The sequence below is a fragment of the Sander vitreus genome, chromosome 10 (genome assembly GCF_031162955.1).
Source record: "Sander vitreus isolate 19-12246 chromosome 10, sanVit1, whole genome shotgun sequence".
NCBI classification, from domain to species: Eukaryota; Metazoa; Chordata; class Actinopteri; order Perciformes; family Percidae; genus Sander; species Sander vitreus.
In genome coordinates, this window is record NC_135864.1 from 12,655,422 (window position 1) to 12,680,003 (window position 24,582).

The following is a 24,582-nucleotide window of genomic DNA, read 5'->3' on the forward strand; positions in this document are numbered from 1 at the left end:
AGCAAATAGGGAGGCAGCACCCAGGTTACAAGTGGAACTTCATCAGCGCTCATTAATCCAACTACCCCCGGCCACTCGCTCAAACAAACCATGTTTACACTGCATGTTGGTTGGATGGAGGGGTGATGGAGCTTTTCAAAGGGCATGTGTGCAGGTGCTCAGATCACACACAAATGTATATACTGTCGACGCACACACACACACACACACACACACACACACACACACACACACACATACTCCAGACTCCAGCTCTTCAAAAAGCAACCCGCCCACCTAACCCACAGCCCCCTAAACACAATATCTGTGTACACCAGCTGCTAAAACTCAGTTGGTGCACTTTGTCTCGCAAATCAGAGCTGGTGCACAAATCAGGGGTGGACGATTGGGCTTGATGCCAAAGTGCGTATCACAGAAAGGGTTTTTTTATTAAACAGATGGGCATATGAGATCTTTTAGCTAGCGTCACAACAAGGCTACTCCTATCAGTGATCCAGCTATGAAAGCCTAGTTAGCTTTTGATCCTGTTTGCTGGGGCTTCAATGAGAAGCACATCTGGTGCTAATATTTGGGATGGTCTTTCGAGGCAGCTGTCTGCACCGGGATTGACAGCAGAGTATTAGCTGCTTGCACATCACCAACGCATCTTTAAATCCAGCTTGTTAACAGGACTGTGACAGGCTGCCATCAGGGCACAGGCAGAACAAAACATCATCCAACACTAAGTGGGTCGGACGCCACTGTTTGTTTTCCATTACACTGCTGTTAAGTAGTTTGTCTGCGAGATGTGGACATCTGAATCCTCTGTATTTTACATTTAACTGTAACTTTACAATTAAAATCTAAAATGCCAGCAAAAACAAGAAATGTGTGTGAATAGCGTAAGACGGTCACAAACAAAAATAAAGCTTTCTCGAAGAAATGCTCACATGCAAACATGCAGGCGCAAAGGCAATACAAGCACAAGGGAGTAAACACTGTGTGAGTCAGAAAGGGAATAACAGCACAGATTTACAGTATAACACATGTTTACACAAACGCACACATAGAGTCGCAGTGGGAAAAGTCGGAGCGAGGCCTGCTGTTGTCTCCGTCAGGGACTGGGAGCCCAGCAGCTTGAGAGCAGGGCCAGTGGAGAGGAGGCCAGATGCAGCGGGCTTGACCCACTCATTCGTGAGGGAGGGGGTTGTTTCCGCAGTTGAAACACACAGGGATTAGCACTGGCTTCACTTAATTTAATTTGTATTAGGGCCGTCTTTGGGGGCAAACATGGTTTTTCACTGCAGGGGGATATACAGGGTCATGGAAAACAGCAACAGACGGTGGATCTCTACCCCTGCAGTGGATTCACAGGGGAAGGCAAGGCACTGTATTCCCAGATCTCAGTCTCACACGCAAAAAACACTCAAGCACATATCTTGTTTCCCCCTAATTATGTCTATATTATGAAGTCAAATCTATCCAATTGAAATGCATCTTAAACCCCGCATCCACCTTTCCACAGCTTGATTTCTTGAAACGAAGACCTTGAATCCTTTTGTTCTGCCACCATAAACAACATGTAGTAATTTTCGTGCTTATCAAAGCTCTGCTCTGTGCACTTGTGTGTCTGTTTGTGTGCGTGCTGCAAAGCTGTTATCTACCACGAACATATCTTAGGGGGTGGATGTTTATCTGTGCCGATTGGAGTTGTCTTTGTCTCAGTGCAGTGGTACATCATATTATTTGTCTTTTTTCATCGTTTATTTCTCCGAGGCTGATTTAGTGTGATATCCTATAGGAGAAATCCTTTTAGTTACCGCCAGGCATCTAATGTACTTTTACTTGTAATCTGGGAATTTAATAAATGAAAAGGAGAGGGGAAAAATCTGTACACAATTGAATAATTCAACTCCCCATTGTATTCTGTGGAACATGACTTACACTGTTAAGCAGAGGAGGAAAACAACTGCAGTGAGTGAGTGAGTACCCAACATGCCTCCTCGCAATTTACAATAGCTCTGTGGAGAAATATGGCAGCGATCGGCCATCAAGTCTGCTGTAGCCAAAGCCTGCGGTCATATGAAAGCTCCCTTTCTGTCTTGCGCAGGTGACACAATCTGAGAGAAAGCTAATGTACCATGCACTGGGAAAAGTAGTTTTATTACAAAAACATATATAAAAAATAAAGGAAGAAAATGTGTGAGCTGCAAAAGCATTGCTTTGTCTCTGCTAGACAGAAAGGACTGTAGTGCTGGAGCCTGTTCAAGACTATCAGGCGCTCGCTAGCAATCGTTTTCTTTTTCCTCTCTCCCCCAGCCCCTATCAAAAGATGTTACTGTGTGAAATGTCAAAGAAAAAAAGGCAAGAGAAGTAATCTCCTTTTCCTTTTTGATCGCAAGTGGAATAATTGGAACCCTCTTAGGCTCATTACACAAGTTGCCGCCAGCCAAAAGACGGCTCCAACTGCCCTTCTTCATTCAAGATGGAGCTTTGAAAAATATCGCTTCCTCTAGTAACAACTCTTTATGAGATGCAATGACTAGAGGTCCTGGTACCTACACTAGGGGGTAATCCCACAATACCTTTGAAAATGTATCTTTCAACTACCACTGTCAAACATAGATTCAGAGGAAACAACAATCTGGCTCATCACTAATGTCATTATGCATATTGCACAGCACTTCTCGCATTTGTTTTGGCAATGCCAATTATATAAGGTATTGCATATGTGTAGGTGTGTATGTGTTAATGTTGGACCCCTATTACTAATAACCTCGTCTTCATTGTTATTACAACTATGCTTGTAATTATTGTGACTCTAATTACTTTTACTGTATTACCCATATTAACCTCATTCTGGTTTTAGATCACCCACACTGACAGTAGCCAAGACATGCCTATGAAGAATGGCACCAATGTCCCTTCAGATAAATCCAGTATAATTAGCTGTGTGCCTTACAGGGCCTGTGTGATGGTAATAATTAGTGCTACTGTAGCAAAGGTCATACAAAACAATTTAGAGAGGATGCTGGCTGCATGGGTAATAGGACGAGAGGGGAAGCGATAAGAGGAGGGGAAAGCTCGGATGGAGACTCTTCTCCTTTTCCATCTTACAGCGATGGAAGACATATGGTTGTTACTTTACCTCTGCACTTGGTTAATTTTTAACCAATGCTTTCAAAATAATAGAAATTAAAAACCCATTTTAATGGCAAGTAGACTCCCAGCTAACGTAGTTTAAATGGATCCATGATTAGATTTGAGGAAAGTGCTACAGGGTGTATCTGTGAACTGGTATCAGCTGAAATCGATTCGCTGCCGTTGAGGTGTGATAGCTGCCCCGTCACCATGTTGTTGCATTTGTTCATTAGCTCGACTCTAATGTGTTTATGCGTTCCCTTAGTTATCATTATTAATTGTGAGAAAGAGGGAGAGAGAGACAGAGAGCGAGAGATGTGTTGCTTTACCCAGGTGCACAGGTTAATGAGCTGAGTCAAAAATGTTGACACTGAGGTAAACAAGTGCTCGCGACTTCTATTTCTACGCTCCCCCCATGTGGCTTGGCTCTCTCTGTAACTCCGAGACTGCTCCCGAGATGAGAGCTCAGAGTTCACAGTCTGGATCCACCAGGAATTCACTCCGCTCCCTCACCTCACCACCATCATACCCCGATGAGATAAGTAACAGACTCACGCTCAAATATAGCATCTCAAACAACACATGTGCTAGATTGGTCTATATTCCCTATTGCAACACTGACGCCCCCCCCCCAACTCCCAACAACACTTCATTAGCAGTGAGCGATACAAACACTCGTAGTATGTGCCTTTTCTGTAGCTCCTGTCTTGTTTGTCAAAATCACCTGAGCCGTGCGATAGCTGCTTAACAAAACAGTGTTTTGCATTTTTAGCTCATTTATTCAATTTTTTTATTTGTTTTCCAGCCATCTCGGCAGCTCATTGTTTTGCATTCATTTCAGTGCAGCATAAAAGAAATAATTTGACATTTTGGGACTATATGCTTATTCACTTTCCTGCAGAGACTTAGATGCGAAGATTGATATCAATCATGATATCTGAGCCGGGAGACAGTTAGCTTAGCTTTGCATAAGGACTTGAAAGAGCTAGCCTCTGTCCAAGGTGAAAAATCCAAGTACCAGCACTTCTAAAGCTCACAAATAAATGAATGTGTTATATTGTTTTTGCTTAATCTCTACAAACGACAAGCTGTGGTTTTACTGAGGGTTATGTGCCGGACTATTTCTTGGCCGGGAGCCGCGGTGGACTGGAGTCTCCGCTGATTGCCTGGCAACAACAAAATGTCAAACTATTCTTTTTTTTAAATAATAGTGGAGATGCAAAAAAAATAGTATGATGCTTTAATAGTATAATTATTTCAGTGATTATAAGCAGAGCATATGTCAGCAACACTGACAATATAAACTGAGATGGGCCATTTACCATCTACTATTCTTATTACAAAAATGATGAACATGGAAATAATGTTAAATATTGGCAAACTGCAAGTTTCTGACATTGTGGCTTTGATCAGTTTATCTCTAACTTTATAAGTGATTTCTGATATTCCATTTGGTCTCAGATCCATATTTTCTCAGCAACAGTTGTGTTAAAACATTTCATAAATATCTGTGTGAAAATGATTAAAGGCAATAAGCATAAAGCGCTGCAGGACATCTGATTTAGCTGCTTCATTCAGTTAGACTCAACTTACTGATGAAAATCACCGGGGTGGGATTGGAAGCATATGCTCAGATACATATGCCTTTGTGACAGTGGGGGTTTAAAAACCATAAATTGTGATTATCATTGATCTCAGTCAGATGCCTAATCACTATGAGTCATATCCGCACTGGCCACATTGGGTGACGATGAACCGTCCTCCCCCACATCTGAAGTCTCAAACAAGTGTTGAGGGAAGCAGTGATAAACAGGTCCTTATCCTTTTAAAGACACTCCCGTAATCCAACAGTGATGGGGGGAGGGAGGGGGCTTCAGCTTTAAAGGATTTAGTCTGGATTATAGCTAGTCCTCCAAATTAAACCAAAAGTCAGCTTTCTGCAGTTGCTCATGCAAGCTGGCAACTGGCTTGTTACCAGCATTACTAACAAGGCAAACGATGGAGGTCTATAATTAGAAAACACTCTCATTTAGCCACCAGCGAACACATGGACGTAATTCAAAAGCAAACCCCGACCCGTCCTTACCTATACTAAATATTTTGCCTTTGCCTTCCCCCCCCCTTTTACTTCCCAGCTGACCTCCTATGACTGCACTCAAAATGTGTCCATGCTGTGTACCTGACTCTCGTTGCCAACCGGCTTAGCCACAGACAAGCTTCTCAGCCAGGGCAAGGCTGCTCTGTCCCCATCGAGGCTGCTTCCCATAGCAAAACAAGGCCAAATCTGGGGCTTAGAGGCTAAAATAATCATTACTGGGTAGCAAACAAATGAAGTCAGAACACCAACTCCCATGTCTGTCCTCCCCCACCACCCTTGGTATTTTGTCTGCCGTCCTATCGCACACATACAAAAGGGGTCAGCTCACATTTAGGATAGACAACATTTTGGCCTGATACCGCAAAATGAGAGAAAAACAAAGCTAAGACTGGATTTTTTTTTTTTTCTAGAATTTTTAATCAAGGAAAACATACATGTACGCAACAATGAATTATAATGGTTCAACATTTTGAGTAATACACTTTCTTGCTGAGAGTTAGATGAGAAGATTGATACCACTTTTATATCTGCCGATTAAACTGGAGCCAAGAAGCAGTTAGCTTATTTTAGCATAAAGACTGAAAGTAAGGGGAAACAGCTAGACTGACTCTGTCCAAAGGAAAGAAATCTGCTTACCAGCACCACTAAAGCTCAATAATTAGTCTTGTTCACTTAATTAATCCAAAAAATAAATAAGCGTATTTCCTAACATCGAATATTCCTTCAAACGTGAGACTTTTTTCTATTCTGAACCTAAAACAAGGTTTTAAGGTAATATTCAACCATTTTTGGAAGCTAACTGTTCCCCCTGCTTGCAGTGCTTGTGCTAAGCTAGGCTAAACACATCATAGAGCAACCTTCTCATATAACACTCATTGCAAAACGCAAATAAGTTAATTTCATATATGTCATATTTTCTTATTGTAGTGTTTATGATTCAAATTACTGTTCCTTTAACGGTACACAGAAAAGTTTCTAAAGAAGTTTTTCTTAACTAAACAGTGTATTCATGTTCCCATGTGTGCATGCATCATATTGTCAACGCATTATTTACAGCCTGCTTTAATGTAACAATCTCTGAACTAGATAAGAGCACTCCAACTCAACCTCCACAGTGCCATGCTCCCCAACGAGCAGTCAACTTCTCTTATTAAAACATAAAGGGTAACACTTTACTTGAAGGTATCGACATAATCATGACATGACACTGTCATAACTATGACATGACACTGTCATGAACGTGTCATAAACGTTATAAACAAGTCATAAACGTTTATGACTTCTGTCATTAAGTGTCATTTGGTTTTTGTCATGACAAATTGACATTGTTTGGGTTGTCCTGATTAGCACAACTTGACATAAATCAAAGCGACATTACCAGAAGTTGTCTTGGTCATGACAAGTTGACATTAAATTAGTTTGGGATGTCTTTGTACTGACAACTTGACATTAACCAGGATTACATTACCAGAAGATGTATTTGTCATGATAACTTGACATTACATTTCTTTGGAGTGTCCTTATTAAGACAACTTGACATTAAACAGGATGACATTGGGTCAAGTTGTCACAACAAAGACATTCTCTGGTAATGTCATCCTGGTTAATGTCAAGTTGTCATTACAAAGACATCCCAAACAAATGTAATGTCAACTTGTCATGACCAAGACAACTTCAGGTAATGTCATTTTGATTAATGTCAAGTTGTCATAATCAAGACAACCCAAACAATGTCAACTTCTCATGACAAAAACCGAATGACACTTAATGACAGAAGTCATAAACGTTTATGACTTGTTTATAACATTTATGACACGTTCATGACAGTGTCATGTCATAGTTATGACAGTGTCATGTCACGATTCTGTTGATACCTTAAGTAAAGTGTTACCGCATAAAGCTTATAAGCAATCTTCTCTTTGACAAGTATACATATGCTGCCTTACCTTCTCAATAGCTTCCTACAAGACTGAACTGGGAACAGCTCTCAAACTGAGAACAGGTACCGGAGAGTAATCTTGAACTAAGGAGGTTAGTGGGGAAAGGACTGCACTCGGAGCAGTCTGACACAGGCCAAGTGCTTTTCATTCATTAACTTGGCTGTCTACGCTGTGGTATGTCAAGCGGTGGACGTGAGGGGAAAGTCAAAACTGACGTCCCATTGTGCTCCATAGCCAGACACAGACTGAACCCTGAATATTGTTTTCTGATGCCATAAGAGAGCACAAAGACGCTGGTGAAGTCGTTATCAATTTCTTTGCAAGGCAATCATAACTATTATCATTAGTAGTGTTTTCATCTTCCGAGCTCAGCCCAGAGTGGCTATCTAATCTATTCCCTGGCACACATTCTTGTCTTTCCAGCTTGATCTGGTATGAGCAAAGAAATGGTTTTCCGCCTCCTGAGAAACTAGAGATGGGCGTAAATAATAGGCCAGGACTCTTTCTGAAAAGCTCTAATCCCAGGAAAACAAACCTGAGCGAAACAGGCCCACCTGAACTGATTTCAGGAAAACTAGATAATCAAAATGCAAAACAGCCTCTGATAGAAAAATAAGCCGACTTCTAACAACAAATCCCCTACACCTAACATCAGCAAATTCTCCACCTGAACTTTTATTTGTATGCTGTGTTTGGGTTTTTAATGTAATCACACTGCACACGGCGCTCCATCAATGAGCTATTCTGATGTATGTCAGCTCGAATCAGACTGACTGCTTAGGGCATTACAGACATCATGAATGAGAAAAGAAGCCACACATAGAACACATTAGGGGTCCCACCATCTCCTCAGACAGGGGGACAATGAGTAGGGGAGCGGAGATAAAGGAGAGGGATAACAGGGGTGAAGGAATGGTTGACGCTGATCGGGCAAAGAAAAGGGGGAGAATGGGAGAAAAGAAAAGAAGAGGCCCAAGACACTGGCCAAACAGAGCAGAGGGAATGCAAGGGCTCTGAGAGGCCTATACTCGGTCATAGCCCATTAGGCTGGCTGGGTGAAAATGCTACAGCTCATTACATGCTCTGCCTCTGTTCTGTGGATGAACAATGCACAATTACGCTACCCTGCTGCTTCTCTAGCCATACTGCTGCATGGCTCTGAGGCGACCGATATTGCTGCTATAGTGGCTCGCCTGCCAAAAGCCTCCGTGCTCATCAAACATCCCATACATGCACTCCCTAATGCGCATCCAGGTTTATGTCTAGAAACAAAAGCGCTGTATGAATTTACTGAAAATGAAAAGAGGGGAGAAACAGGAAATACTGCTCAACCACTGGAGCAAATAAAACAAAGGTATAATGCAGCCTTTGTGTGTGTGTAATACAATGACGTTTGCTCCCTTTTGTCTGCTCTGCCTTAGATAGACATGTCACAAAGTGATAATTCTTTTATTTCCAGCTGAATTAAGTTACATTTGATGTTGCAACTAATGTAAAGCCAGGTGCTAAAGTACAGATCTAAACATGACAGAAATAAAAAGATGTAAAGTTTAAGCAGGAGACACAAAGTATTGTGACAATATCTGCAATGCAGTGAATAACTCAGCTCAGGATTCATATCTACCAACAAATTGGTTCAAGTCTTCTTGAGTCCTCCTTTCCATTTGACAATTATGCATGCAGAAGTTGACATTTATCTGTTGGGGAAAAACGCTAACTAACATCCTCCTGCTCCCTCTTTGTTTTAGGCAAAAAAAAAACAGGACACTTGGAAAGGTCATTCTTCCCTGGTGCCAGAGCTGGCTGTTTGGAAAAGTTTCCTTTCACAGCCAGTATTGTTACGTTTCACAGAATCTCCCCCACCCCATTTCCCTGTCATTCAAAAAGCACAGCATCAGCACTCCGGAGAAAGCCCTGGGAACTCTCTAAACAATGTGACAACAAGTCTGGTAACCTGCAGTTCAATAGACAGGACAGTGAAAACAAAATGACAGGCCTGATACCTATGAATTTTATAATACCTTTTCTCTCTGCACATTGGATGACATTTTTTGAAAGTTTTTGGCCTGCTCAAAATATTAATGGTGGTCATTACAACAGAATTGTAATTTTCTCACTTTGTTTACTTGCTGAAAAGTATTCTGGTTTTGTTCAGAAAATAAAATAAAGATTCCCCCAAAGAGGAGGCTGATTATGAGTCCCTTGTTATTCTTATCTGTGAGGAAGGACAAATATATTGAGGGAGTGTCTGTTTTCTTACACTGCATGCCAATACACATTGTACAAATGATTCCGTTTTAATATTTCTGAGCCAGAGGGACGGAGACGGTCACATTCATCTTGACATACACTGGGTACGACAGAGCAAATAGTATTCCACTGCAAATAGATTTCACTCCTGGCCATAACAAGTCTAAAGTTTGTGTTTTTAAACATGACCTTTTCTATCCTATGTTAATGTAACTACAGGCATTTTCAACCATGGGCAGGTAAATCCGCATTAATGAGATATAGGTTATATTTGTTTTCTCCTGGAGCATTCCCTTGTCATAGCTTTTCTTGAGACTTGTTTTCTCCACCTTAGTTTTGTTTCACATTTATAACTACAGGGGTTTGACACGCAAACTTTGCAAGACGAACGTGTGAATGTGGCTGTATATGATGATCGTTTCAAAATCTCTTACTAAATCCTTTTTCTTGATGGTCAAATTACACGTGTTAACTTCCTCTATGTCGGGACTCTAATTTATTTGAAAGAAAACAGAATGCTGCATATTTGTGTCTGAGAGTTTAATTTGAGAAATAAAAAAAAAAAACAGTGCTGCGGGAAACTCATTTAAATGGGTAATTACGTCCACGCAGCATTGCTTGCAGGGCTTAACAAGGTGCGTAATGATGTCCCCTTCCCCAGCGATAAACATCATCACTATGTCCATTTCCTTCACTCCATTTAGCCTTTTCTCATTTATGTGTGGACCCATCAACCTTTAAGCCCAATGCCATTATATCCCTTTTTTCCATTTAGGTACATCTCCAGTAAAAAACTTTTAACATAAATTGTTGGGGGACTAATGTCATTATGTGCCTATATTCCTTTGATGTTTAATAGGTTTACAAGAAAGTTAATTATTTCCACATGATAGAGCTTTTAAAGTCATTTCACATATTTTTTTCCTTTTCAGTGCTGTCGGCTTGAACCACGTAAAAACATCTCAAAACGATGGATGAATGATTAAGTTGATTAGTACCACATGATTTTACTTTTTTATTTTGATGTAATTGTGCGCTCGCGTGTCTCTGGTGTATAACACAGCTTGAAAACGTCTGCTGTTGCATATATATATTTATATATATTTTATCAAGATGTTCAACCATTTGATGATTTCATCCTGGACTGTCCAGATTGTAAGCAAATAGAGTTGCTGCAAAATGTATACTGAAACCACTCTACTTTGTTAATACCACCTCCTACGTTTGCAGGTACACTGAAATAATAATACAGTATTTTTTTAGATACTTTTTAATAGAAAAGAGACATTATTGCTTTCTGTAGATGTTAATATGGTTTGTGCAATAAAATCTCTTCCCCATCCTAACAACACATTTTACAGAGAAAAATAACACGTTTCAGGCAGCAGCAATACAGGTTGAGGAAAATCACTGGGATTCTATAAATAGATCTCTCGCTCCTCGTTTTTCTAGGCCCTGCCGTTTCTCTACAGTAGCTATTACTCCCTCTGCATGCTCCTCACCAGTCACATGTGGTTAAGGACACATACAGTGACGTGTGGACATCAGATGCCGTCACTCATGTGTTTTGACTCTTGGCTGTATGCCCTGATCCCGACGAAAGGGTGGCGACCCGGCGGGCCCGGCTGCTTCTGAATGGCTGCCTGGGGTTGTTATGTCATTTCATTGTACCTCTGCAACATCGAGAATGACGTACAGTGATGGTGTGTTGCGGGTTGGGGTCAAGGCTATGAAAACCCAACCAAGTGTAAAAGTAGCACTGGTTGAGCATGAAGTGAAAACCATCTTGTGAGTAATGTCACAAAATCACCCTTCAGCTTCACCAGCTTTGTGTGTTAAACACGATGGGAGGAGCCAGCTGAGGAATGCAATAAAGAGGGCACGGAGTACATCACTGTCACACTGTTAATTTATTTCTGACAGCAAGGCTTTATTTCACCTTATAAACACTGACACTTGAAAAGCAGAGCATTTCTGAAGTCTGTGCCTTACAAATAACCTCTCTAAATAATTAAGAGGTTCATGTGCCACTCAATCAGTGCACATCTGAAGCTTTTGGAGATAAAACGATTCTTTCTCAAATCCTTTGAAAGGAGGAGACTTGCAACATACACCTCCCACTTTTAAGATTAGGCAGTTATGTGTCTTTTCCCTTATTGCACTATATCTGTATATCTGTCATTGTTTACTTTCCACCACGATTAGTCTTTCTATCGCTGAACTGTTCAGAGTTTAGGAGGTTTAGTATCATCAGAGAATCTGGCTGTTTTTTCTCATAAAGCTTTTTGACAAGACTTTGGCTGTATGCCATTCATTTTCTTGTACTGTATACTTAGACTGGTTAAAGGGATCACGTAATCAATAAATTTACAAAAATGTAGCCTATACTTAATTGCTTTTAAATCAAAAGCGGGGATCTCGTTTCCTGGGAGTAGACAGGGGTTGGTTTGAGCTACTATTGTGCCCATAGGTGTAAAGGACAGAAGGGTTATTTCATTTATGTAAGTCTAATGTTCATCCTGTTTTAAATGCGTAGACCATAACTGGGGACGTTTTTTAATTAGTTTTTCTGAAAATGTCAGACTCATTCACTTCTATTCACTTCACTGGCATTGAAAACTGTGAATACAAAGCTGACACTCAGACATAGCAGAAATTTAAAAGCAGACATGTGAAATGTTGCATTTTGAAAAAAGTCTCCCTTTGCAGTAATGCACGCATTCAGCAACGTGAGAGCTGTACACAAGTTTTACTTCCACTTTTTGCTTCTCTGCTTGCCCTGTTGTCATCTCCCAGTTACACTTTCAACCAGTCGTGAATGTTCTCTACTTTCTGTCAATCACCTGTTCAATTCAACCAAGTTTGTGAAGATACATTTCAGATATTGGATTTCCACATATAAAATCTACACCATCCTTTTAACTAAAAAAAAAAAAAGAAAAAAAAAACCTTCAAAATGTTTATACATTTTTCACAGCTGGGGGGGATAAATGATTTAATATACTGTAAATCTGTCCTAACTGAGGAAAACAGTTAGCAACTGCAGTAAAGTGTTTCATTAACACTAGAGCTGTCCAATGAAATCTATGACAATGACTATTCGGGAAATATTATTAGCAACATTTATAGCTAACCTTATCTTACCCGGGATGAAGACAATATCTAAACAACATTAAAATAGTGCTTTAAAGCAACACTGTGTAACGTTTCCCGCTTCGGTCCCCTACAGGTTGGAAGCAGAATTGTCCATTACATTACATTGTCCAGTTCATTCGAACTACAGATCCGCTACCCGATCTGGCAAACTTATATAACGTACATAATGTACATAATGTAATGTAATGGACAATTCCGCTTCCAACCTGTAAGCGGGAAAAGTTCTCTAGTGTTGCTTTAAATGCATAATCGCAACCATGTTTGATTATCGAATATACTGGATTATGCCTCTCGTTTCTCCTTTCTTTGAGATTTCTGAGTCGGTCATAATGATGTAAATGATAATGTCACAGCTCATATTTCAAATAAATGTGACACTCCATAAGAAATATTGTGTGTGCGTGTATTCATAAGTACTAGTGTGAGGGGGAGCTTGGCAGTTTCAACAGATGTGTAGTGTGCACTGACAGCATGACATCTACTTTGCATGCTCAATATGACACGTTTGATTGCTCCCATGCATATGGGATGCATGTCCTGATGTGAAGTGATAGCGAGGGATGTGCAGCCTCGCTGGATCCAATCCCTGTTGTCTCTTCTACATCAATATCAAAACACCTTACTTACTAACAGTGAAAAGCAGCAAGACTGGTGCACTGACACACCCTATCAGTTGATTCAATTTTCAATTTTCATTTACTCATTTAGGTTCCTTTGATTGACTGTGAGAACTGAACAAATGCAAAATGTACATCCATTTCTCTTTTGTTAGAGTCTGAACCTGACACTGTGAGTACACTACAATACAGGATCACTGAGGCTTATGTAGCTCCAGTATCTTTAAGGAAACAGTGCAGAGAGCATCCGGAGGATGATTGCATCAATTATCAATTAACTAAACTTGTGAAGTGCACTCATTACCAAACATCTTACACCATGTAGTGCAAAGTCTAACCCCCCCTTTATTTAGATTCATTTATCGTCTTTTTCTGATTAATTTATCACCTGTGTAACAGAAAAATCTCCTGAAATAAGGATAATCGATAAAGTAAGATATCTCATTTGCCCACTATGCTCATTATTTGGAATCACAGGTGTGAGAAGCTTTAGTACACATTACAAATTAAAAAACATTCTAGCCAAAGGCCATTCCATTGCTTTATAATTGTCTCCCCCACCAAGTGATTCACTATAATTAAGCTATAGAAGACAGCTCTATTCTCCTGTGAGCTTTCATATTAGTGCTACCACAGGCAGGTCTAACAAACATCTCACAGCTGATGCTTTTCAAAACAATGGACAGCAATGTTCAGGAAGGTATATACTGGTACACATTCTCACAAGGGAAAATACAATATACACAATGCAATTGCAGGTATGAGGCCTTCAGGGAGACCTGTCACTGTTATCTTGGCCAAGTGTGCTGTGTTTGTGTGTGGACGTGTGTGTATGTGTGCCAGCGTGCTTTGTCTGAAGCAGGAAAAGCTCAACTCCAGCTGCTCTGACATGAGCAGGATGTTCGCTGCCCCACATAAACTAACAATGGAGGAGAACTTTGCATCGCTCAAAAACATAATTTACAAATAGACACTAGCCCATATCCTCTTTACCTCCATTAGCAAACCTAATCTGACCTCGTATCCACATTCTGAGGGCTATGATCATTTAAATCTACATGTTTGGAAAATAAACAAACCCAGAGTTATCATTGTGCCCTGGTGTAAAAACAAAAAGCTCTTCTGCCACGGATAAATGAATCATGGATAATTATGAGGTTGCCCTCAGGATAAAAAACAATTTTTTAGGGGACAAAGCAGCCTTAGTAATCACAACACTGCAGCCACTCGTGTGTCCTAGCCAGTCAATAGGATATGGGTTGAGGACTTGTGGAGTCAAGTGGTTTCAAGTCCAAGCTTGCTCATTTTAACAAAGCAATTATCAGTCATTTCACTGCTGTTTGTTTGTGCTATAAATGGCATTGTAATTATACTGAAAACATTTTTTATTTAAGCGCAACATTTGTACATACTGTAGAGCTTTATGTCTCTTGCAAATCACAATGGGGAGGAAAGACAACAATGACAACTGCTGTTGCGCTGGGTTTACTCTGTTGGAGGGTATAAGGCATGCTTTCGCTACTGCTATTTCTGACTTTTTTTCTCAGTCGCAGAATCTCTTTTTCTCAGCCCAGGGAAAATATGCAAAGGCCTGGTCAAAGAGATGTTTGTCAACATCATGTGCAAGGCGTAGAGCAATGGAAGCTGCATGCTAAACAGGCCGGACTTCTTTCAAGCCAATCAACTGCCTCTAAGCAAATGAGAAAACGTTGTCAGGGCTCAGACACCTGGCACTAAGACTCATTCACCCTCGCTCACTTCTTCCCTTTGTATCTTCCTATCTGCCCTCACACGGCTCTATCAAGACTACTCCAAGCTTTGCATATGGAATCATCTAAATCAATCTTCAACCCTATTTGTCTCCCTCTCCACTTTTTCATTAGCTGAAACACATAAAGGCTCTCCTAATCCTGCGGCAAATGTGCTTTTATTGGATGGTTAAGCCACAGAGACAGGATGCTTGCTAAAGCTTTTTACAACGTTTCTTTGTGTAGTAAGAAACGGTAAAAAAAAAGACATGCACATCCCTGTGCCCAATAGGATGGATGCTGGATCAAAAAAGATGTCATAAATTGGTGTGCAGATCTATTTGTTTCAATGATTTCTTTGTGTAGTCAGACCTACATTGTTTTGGCTGAGGAAAGGCTGGAGCTGACCTGCATAGCACTACCTACCAGCGAATACAATCACAGCATACGGGTCACTGCGTGTACCTGCGGAAACCCCCATCTCTGCCTCCACTCACCAGATAACACCACAGGACAGCCCCCAACAACATTTCTCATTCCTTCCGCCTGTGTTACTCTCTCTCACACACACACACACACACACACACACACACACACACACACACACACACACACACACACACACACACACACACACACTCAGTCAGAACCACCTCAGACAGGCCCAGTAAATCAGCTTGCCTGTAAGTAGGTCTCATTGACCCCTCAGGATCCACCGGTGCCTGGATCTCTCTGGATCATCCAGTCAATACATCAATATCCATCTTGTGTTTCTTGTTTTAAGATCCACACTCCCAACCCCCCACCTTCTTCTCACTGAATGTCAAACGGAGATTGGAGTCATCAATTACAAGTGTGTGTGTGTGTACGTGGAGCTGGAGCTTATTTGCTGCTGTCTATAGGAGTAAGCATCATACACATTCTTATACAAACACACACACACACACACACACACACACACACACACACACACACAGATGCACATTTTCTCCCTCACACATACACACACACACACACACACACACACACACACACACACACACACACACACACACACACACACACACACATATACAAACATGAATGCCCCTTTCTCCCTTGGGATCAAGGAGAAGTGGGTCATGAAGAGACATATTTCCAAAAGAATCCAATAAACCAGTTCATACATACAAAAATCAAAGATCAGGAGGTTTGCATACACTCCATCAGCCTGAATAGTCTTTCAAGTCAGATGTTTGCTCTGCTGGAGCCATGCATGGTATGTCAGGGTAATTCAATGGCTGGCTGTGCAGACTAGAGCAGCCATGCGGTAACACTGCAGCCAAATGGACAACACACAGATAAAGCACTTAAGCAATGATTTTTCTTTCTGCTAGCACCTAAAATGACGAGTGGTGGAGCTGATTAGCCGGGTCAATACATCTGGCAGGTGCTCAAACTCCTGTTCTTTTTTTGCAATAGCTTAGCACTGACAAATAAAAGCAGAAGAAAACATGTTGAGTGAGAGAGGCCAAATAATCTACTTTGTCAGGCATCCAAATACTGCTTGGCAAAGCGCTCTCAGTCACAGGTCAGCCTCAATGTCTCTGCCCCTTGAAATGCCTTGAAGGATTCCACTCAGATTGACTGACAAAGCGTCACACATGGCATTTCAGGGTGTGGGGGGGAAAGACATTTCACTGACATTATAATCTGTGATGGAATGCGAAATTTCACTTGACTTTGAGATATGTTGAAAGGTGGTGCATTGCTTCTTTAAAGTTCATTCTTAAGATTCAACACAATCAAGGAGACCTATTCATAATAATTAATGAAAATGTGTTCCTTTACGTTTAGTCATGAGAATCCATTTTAAAACCAAACCTCCCATTTTCCTCAACCCCAAAGCAGCCCAGCCAAGTATTTAGGACGGAGCACAGCGGAGTGTATCTCACCTCTGGCAGTGGCATGCCGTTGATGATGAGGTCTGGCTGCTGGTGGCCCTGCCCAGTGAACGGGTGCTGATAGCCATGGTTGGGAGCTGCATTGCGTGAGTTCTGGTTCTCCACGTTGAGGAAGGTGCTCTCGGAGCGCCTGCAGCCCAGCGGCAGGCTCTGCTGGTGGTAGTCGAAGTAGTTGAGCGAGGAGGTGAGAGACGAGCAACTCACCACATTCATCTTGTCTGTCTCCTCGACGTCACGTGGCACCAGGCGGATGTCGTTCTTGCTCAGCTTCTTCTTCTTGCTGGACTTCTTCTGGTTGCCATATGAGTACTCCGCCACCCTGCGCAAGTAGAAGAAACTGAACAGACTCAATAAAGCAGTGTTCTGCCTTCCCCTCCCCTGTCCACACGGTCAAAAAGCGTGCCCGCCATGCCAGCTAGGGCGTTGTTTGATCATGGGTGCCAGACAAACGCTCATTGCCCATGTCCAGGAGCGGAACAGCACACTTAGGTGACTCCCGGCTTGCAATGGAGCTGTTATCCCTTGTTTGTTTGAATTTGCATGCTCAACAATCGACATGTCACAAACAGGCAGACAATATGCAAACATGCCAAAACCACAGAGGCAAAGCAAAAGAACACACTGGTACTGAGCAGTACTACCGGTATATGCAATCATATTCAAAGCACACAACCCACACTAATTCCACTTTTTTCTTTTATTATCAAGCGAGCCCACTAGCATCACTGAGTGCACGAGAACTGCAGATTCAAATTCATTTAGCTGCTCTCAGTGGCTGCTGCAAACTTGAACGGAGTATTTTGACTTTAATAAGAGCAAATGAGCAACACGTTCATGTTTTATCAAAGGTTCCTCAGACTGGGGAAAAAATCCATTCTTCGCACAGCCTTGCAGTTTTCCACACGAGAACAGATGCTATGTTCTTTATAGTGATGACTACAAACGTCACTGAACATATTCCTTATAATTTGTGATGTGTTTTTTACCATCTGCATTACTTTAAACTCTGGAGGAGGCAATTTTTTAACTTTGCGGCATGGAGCATATGGTTTATTTTCTGTTAAAGCCCACAACAAAACTCTAGTTACCCATGAAATTGCAATATCTCTGTTCCTGATTCTGCTATACTAGCCCCCACTGGCCTCTGTTCCTCACTAAAATGCATCTCTAATCCTCTGTCGCTTCTAAAATCACCCTGGCTAAAACGCTCGACTGCAGTTTGTCTTTTTCATTTTTCTTTTAGATTGCATCTTCAAAACAGCTCTCTCCCCCATTCTACAAACCCCTTTGATTCAGAGGAAAGAAAAAGGGCTGCTGGAAGAGTAGAAAATACTCCATTTCTTTTTCATTTATCATTTAACATGTTGTCTCTCTACTCTGTGTCCAATTTGAAATCTGGGAGGGGAAATCTTCAGAGTCAGACGGACTGACAGAACAAGCAATAAATTGGAGATAACTGCTCCTCATATTCGAGGAGGCGACTAAGAAGCAGAACACATCAGAGCTGATTAAAGCACCCAGCAGAGAGAGTGGCTCACACTAGGAGAGTAAAAGCAGTTTTGATTTTGGAATATGTATTGGTGTCTATTATTTTTTCTTTTCTGAACAATACGTATAACTGACATTAAATAGATGATATTGCATAAAATATTGATCAGGAAGTCAACATGCTGGCATCATTCTGAATCAAATCAGGTTTGAATTAAAAACGTTTAAAAGTATTTTTTTTGTATTCCTACAATTAGATGTGGGTTCATCCTTTTAACACTGTAAATGTAACTGGAGTGCTTTTTCTTAGAGCTACTAGAGAGAGATCAATAATGTATTGTAATAGTGTATTGTAAGTTCTGCAATTCACAAAATGTTGAAAAGCACTTCATGGTGGTGACAATTTCAACCAAACATTACATGAGAATTAAAAAGACGCAATTCATAATCTATATTGGTAAAAAAAAAAAAAAATCCCACCAGTACTGGGGGAGTTTTAGAATTTTTTTTATGACTACATGCATGAAGAATGACCCTACTAAACTTTGAATTAACAAAATTATGTTTGGAGCAAAATATGATTCTAGCTTTAGGTTAAATTCTCAAATCCAATCTATATGTAAATTTTTAGTGGTAACGTGGCACAGGGAAATCAAAGCCAGAGCTGATGTTCAAATTGATGAACAAAACAAAATGTTCAATAGGCAAGGTCCAAGAAAATGATATTATCCTCCTTTCCAGGAAACTGGGTAAATAGTTAATGATGATGTGATTTACATGATTTTTTGTATAATCTAAACTACTTCTTTTTTCATTTTATTGTTGCTGCATATATGTCTTATGTTGCAGAACAAAGCAGAGGCAACTCTGAGTGATCCTAGAGGACTGTCCATAATCACACTGGATTAAAGCTGATAACAGCCAATCAGCTACGGTCGACGTTAAATAATAAATGTCTGGGACTGCTATTGAACCAGTGGGACGTTAATTGTCCGGCAACACACCCGCAAATTGAACATGACAGTTGGTGAACCGTCATATTTATGAGTCAATTGGTTACAATGGAAGGATTAAATCAATCAATCACGTTTCCTTGACATGGAACACTGGGCCTGAGCAGAATGTGTGTGATTTAAAACAGTCGGGTTTATCGTCTACCTCAGTTTCAGCTGTGGGGGGAAAAAATCTGCAGTCGTCACAATTTGAGGCCTCTACATGCTGCATGACAAAAGCAATGCACTTACAACTCGCAGTTTCAGGCACGATCGCGGACACAGGCACGGGCGCACGCCCTCTCTCACACACACACAAAAACACACACACACACACACACACACACACACACACACACACACACACACACACACACGAGATTTAGTCAGTACCTGCAGTTGTACGTCCGGATCTCCTTGTTATCCCTCTTGCACTTGATCGCCACAAATATCATGGTGACAAACAGGATGGCTGCGATAGAACCCAGGGCGATGATGAAGATGAGGGATAAGTTGACAGGTCCAATAGACTCCTGCGCGTTCAGGTCTGGTGAGAGGTACACCACGATGTAGGCCGAGGCGGACAGGGAGGGCTTGCCGTGGTCCCTCGCCACCACTGTGATCTCGTAGGTGGATTTGGCGTTTTCTCCAAACATCCTGGTGGAGCGCACCTCTCCGTTCACCTGGTCGATTTCAAAGAAAGCCCTGTCCCCCTCTGAGATGGTGTAGGTCAGCCGCCCGTTCTCCCCCTCATCATAGTCGTCTGCTTTGACTTGGGTCACCATGTAACCCACCCCAGCGTTTCTTGGGATGGAAACCTCCGCTGTGCCATTAACTAGTGGAGGGTTTGTCATAACAGGTGTGTTATCGTTGACATCCAAGACAACAATACGCACCGTGGCGTTACTTGATAGAGAGGGATTACCATTGTCTCTGGCCAACACTTTGAAATCAAAAGTCCTGGTGTATTCATGGTCGAATGATCTCATGGAGTAAATGCGGCCTGATGGGTTTATGCTGACATATGTGTTTACATCCATGTGCTTAATCTCACCGGGGACTATGGAGTAGGAAACTGTGCCATTCATCCCCAGGTCCGGGTCTTCTGCTGACACTGCTAGCAAACATGAACCAGGGAGGTTGTTTTCCATCACCATCTCTTGATAGTGTGGTTTAAGGAAGTGGGGAGGGTTGTCATTTTCATCTGTGACTTTGACTACCAAAGACTTTGTGGCGCGTAAAGGAGGCATGCCACTGTCCTCCGCTTGGATAGTCAGGTTGTATGTGTCCTTTTGCTCTCTGTCCAGCCTGCCATCAACAAGTATAGTGTAGAAGCTCTCATATTCTTGAAGTCTGAAAGGAACATTGCCCTGCAGCCTGCACTGCACTTTGCCGTTTGCTCCAGCATCCTTATCTGACACCCTCACTAGCGCTATGACATATCCACGCTGCGCGTTTTCACTAACTTCGACCATCTCTGTGTTCACAGAGAGTAAACTGATGACAGGTGGGTTATCGTTCGTGTCCATCACATTCACTGTGACTTTGCAGTGAGCTGGGATAGAGTTGGGACCTAAATCTTTGGCCTGGACGTCGATCTCATATATTTGCGCCGTTTCATAATCCAAAATACCGTTGACAGTGATGATCCCGGTTCTGGGGTCAATTTTAAACACATCCCTCGTTTTCTCGGTGACGTAACTGTTGAACGAGTACACAATCTCTCCGTTAGTGCCCTCGTCGGGATCCGTTGCATTCAAGTCTACCACTAATGTATTGATGGGGGAATTCTCCATCACATTAACAGTATACACTGGCTCGTCAAAAACTGGGTTGTTGTCATTAGAATCAATTACCTTGATATTTAACTGGACCGCGCCTATCTTAGGAGGGTCTCCTCCATCTTCTGCGCTGATTTCATATGTATAGTGGGACTGGGTCTCCCTGTCTAACGATTTTTGCACAACAAGCTCAGCAATTTTGGTCCCATCCCCTCTGGTCTTTATTTCTAGTCCGAAAAGCTCATTTGGGGTGATGGAATATGATTGCACTCCAAAGATCCCCGAGTCCGGATCGCTTGCCCCCTCTAGGGGAAACCTGGTACCAGGGGAGGCATTCTCAGAAATTTCAATGTCAATGTGGCTCGTTGGGAATCTAGGTGCGTTATCGTTTAAATCCTCAATTTCAACTTTGATGACACAGATCTCCATAGAGTCTGACATCACTTCTAGGGAAATAATGCACTTTGGATTCTGTCGACAAACTACGTCCCGATCTATTTTCATTTGGGTTGTAAGGATTCCGGCTGGACTGAGTTCCACCCATCGTGGCTCTGAATTGGAAATAACCTTTAAGTATGGGGGCTGGAGTGCAATCTTAAATCCTTGCTTTAGTGCGTCCTTTGTCACGTTTCCAATTACTGACCCGGGCTTCATCTCCTCGTTTATTCCATACTTTAGGTTGATTACAGCCTCAGCCCCGACCCAGAATAAGAGGAAGAAAGCAATTAATTGTATTAATTCCATCTCCTTGGTTTGCATTGTACCTGTTGAGTTTTCACTGCCTAATAAGGACCTTGATATTTACGCGCAAGAATGCACGTCAGAAAAAAACAGGAAAACTCTTCCAAATTAATCATCTCATTCAAATGTCCAGTAAAGTGTTTGGGTGACGAGTAGCCTAGCTCTTGTGTATATAAATTATATCATGGTGTGAAAGCTATAATTGTAACAAGTGCCTTAGCCTATTTTACTCTTCTCAGACAGAGCACATCCTCCGGTCTACTGCAGCGGGCGAAATATTGGGGACGACAGATCTGTGAAAACATGCAGAATATTCACAGTGATTTAACCGTGTAAATCCGTGCAGCTCTTCTCAAGCGGCAAACTGGTCTTACATATGACTCATATGATGAACTGTCCATTTTCAAGTGGCCTGAAAGGAGGAAAAATACTCGTTCTGCAGAAATGAGAATTCCTGTGAGCAAGTCCACACAATGTTTAAATCTTCCGTGCAGATGAAGTAATGGGGTTCAAAAAGTCCGTGTTAAATTCTCCGCTTTGATGCCAGCAAATATTTAAGTCGCATTTTGGATAAACATCTTGCTCTGTGTGAGATATTACAAGCAGTGATAAAATTTCCTCTTCGGCTATATGCTTTCAAACTGCACATCTGATAAAAAAAAAAACTAAAATATCCGGATATTTTTGCCTAAAGAACAGGGGTGCGATTGCAGGAATGTCTCATCACATCACTGAAGTCCCGATTACCTTTTTTTCTTTATTTCCAGCAGATATAGTCTTTCACCCTGTCCGAAGTGTTGAAGCTTTTACTTACTAATTCATTTCATCGTATCTCACTTGGAAAAGGCAGCAGATATCCCGATAATTAGTCCATGCAACAACAACAAAAATCCGTTGTAAATGTAGCCAAAAGCCAGTGGGGAGGAACCGATGCAAGAGCCTATATGTATAAAACGCATTTCATGTTGGGCTGCAGCAAAGTGGAAGCAGTGTAGTCTATATCCAGCCTGGTTGAGGCAGAAAAAAAAGAAATCACCACTCGTTGCCAGTAGGCTGTCTAGTTGACTCCAACAAGCGCTCCTCTCGCTTCACTGGTGCACACTGGCGGCCGCGCAGCTCCGAGCCGAGCGCTCAGTCTCAGGACCTGCAATCCCCTCAGCCAATCAGGGGTTACACAGGAGGGCTGAGCTGCTGGTGGGTGGGGCAAAGTACAGCAATGAAACACGGCCAACTACCTCTTCTCCTGCAGATGGGCGACTCAACGGGCAATTACAGCGTACAAGTTGAAACACGATGCTGTGTATGAGATGATCGTGAGAGCGGCGGTTCCAAAAGTGGGGTCTGGGGACCCTTGTGGGTCTTTGAGACGGTGCCATGGGTGCTATACAGAAAAAAAAAAAGACAGACACATTTTTCCCAGCGGAGGCACAGAAGGGATGCTAAGGATAACTTTTCACAGATCTGTCCCTGTTTTCTCTTACAGTATGGACAATTACTTGGAACAAGTCTTTCAATGGAGATCCTGGAGGTTGTTATGGACTTGTATGGATCTGTTTGACCCTCAGCGACATGTTAGAGTTTAGTAACCTGTGTGCCAAAGCAGATAGCATCACTGAAGAATCAGATATCATTTTCTTCTTCCTTCTATTTTAAGTTGCAACTGTACACATTTTGTTACATCATTTGCACTCTAACCTGGGTCTCTTTTCTGCACTAGGCTACGTCTGAACTTATTAAGTAGCACCGGCACCGTGGTGAAGCAACTCCCAAAAACGAGATTTTAGATCATGGTTTGCCATCGGCGAAATCAATACATAACCCACGTATTATTTTTTTTAACAATATATATATATATATATATATATATATATATATATATATATATATATATAATATGTTATATATAACAATTTAAAAAAGGTTTTCCGACTAAATATTGCCCTTGAGCCTTCTTATCAATTACACAACACCACGGGGACACAGTTAAATATCATACATCATATTCTTTAAAATGCTAAGGTCAATAATAGGTTTAATTTTATTTAACGGTCTGTTTCACAATTGGTTACTGTTGATGTCTGACAGTTAATACATTGAATTTTACATTAAATACTTTTGGATATACAGCAGTAAACACGTGCCTACCGTATAATGGAGTGAGATTAATAATAGAGAACAGTTTCGTCCTATGGAAAATAATACGTTGCCTTCACTGTAAGTACATCGTTTGTTTGTCAGCTACAAAGCCCACATGTATACAATGTTAATAATGACGTGGGTGGACTATGACCTCCAGACTGTCGCTTATCATTATAAGAAAATAAACAACATATAAATTATTAGCTATTATTCAGTTCGTCACTTATCTCCATGTAACTCAAGTCGACATCATATTGAGGCTCCTTATGACGTGAACAATTCACGCCTGTCGACAAAATGAGAAAACTACTCTGCCAAAGAAAAAAAAAAAGGGGGGGCGGGGGGTGAATATAAAGTCCCTCTTGTTGCTCTGCACATATTCTCTCATCACCACCCTCCCTTAAATCTTCTCATTCAGATAGAAGCAGCGACACTATCACAGACGGTCCCTCTCACGCACACACACACACACACACACACACACACACACACACACACACACACACACACACACACACACACACACACACACACACCCCTCCTAAACAGCCAGCCTGTCCGCCTGCTGC

General features: G+C 41.6%; 1 protein-coding gene across 6 annotated transcripts in view; it reads right to left on the reverse strand.

Annotated features, from left to right (window-relative positions):
- pcdh19 (protocadherin 19) overlaps positions 1-22,989 on the reverse strand; it is a 55,109-nt gene extending 32,120 nt beyond the window's left edge. For 2 of the 6 annotated variants that reach the window (XM_078260264.1, XM_078260263.1), the window contains exons 1-2: positions 19,746-22,989; positions 17,077-17,209 (exon numbers count right to left, since the gene is read on the reverse strand). In XM_078260264.1, the coding sequence (XP_078116390.1) occupies positions 17,077-17,209; positions 19,746-21,892 (2,280 nt within the window). In that variant the 5' untranslated portion in view covers positions 21,893-22,989. Of the gene's footprint in view, positions 1-16,863; positions 17,210-19,745 lie in introns of all 6 variants that reach the window. The other 4 variants (XM_078260261.1, XM_078260260.1, XM_078260265.1 and 1 more) reach the window with 3 other exon arrangements.
- Positions 22,990-24,582: the final 1,593 nt, after the last annotated feature.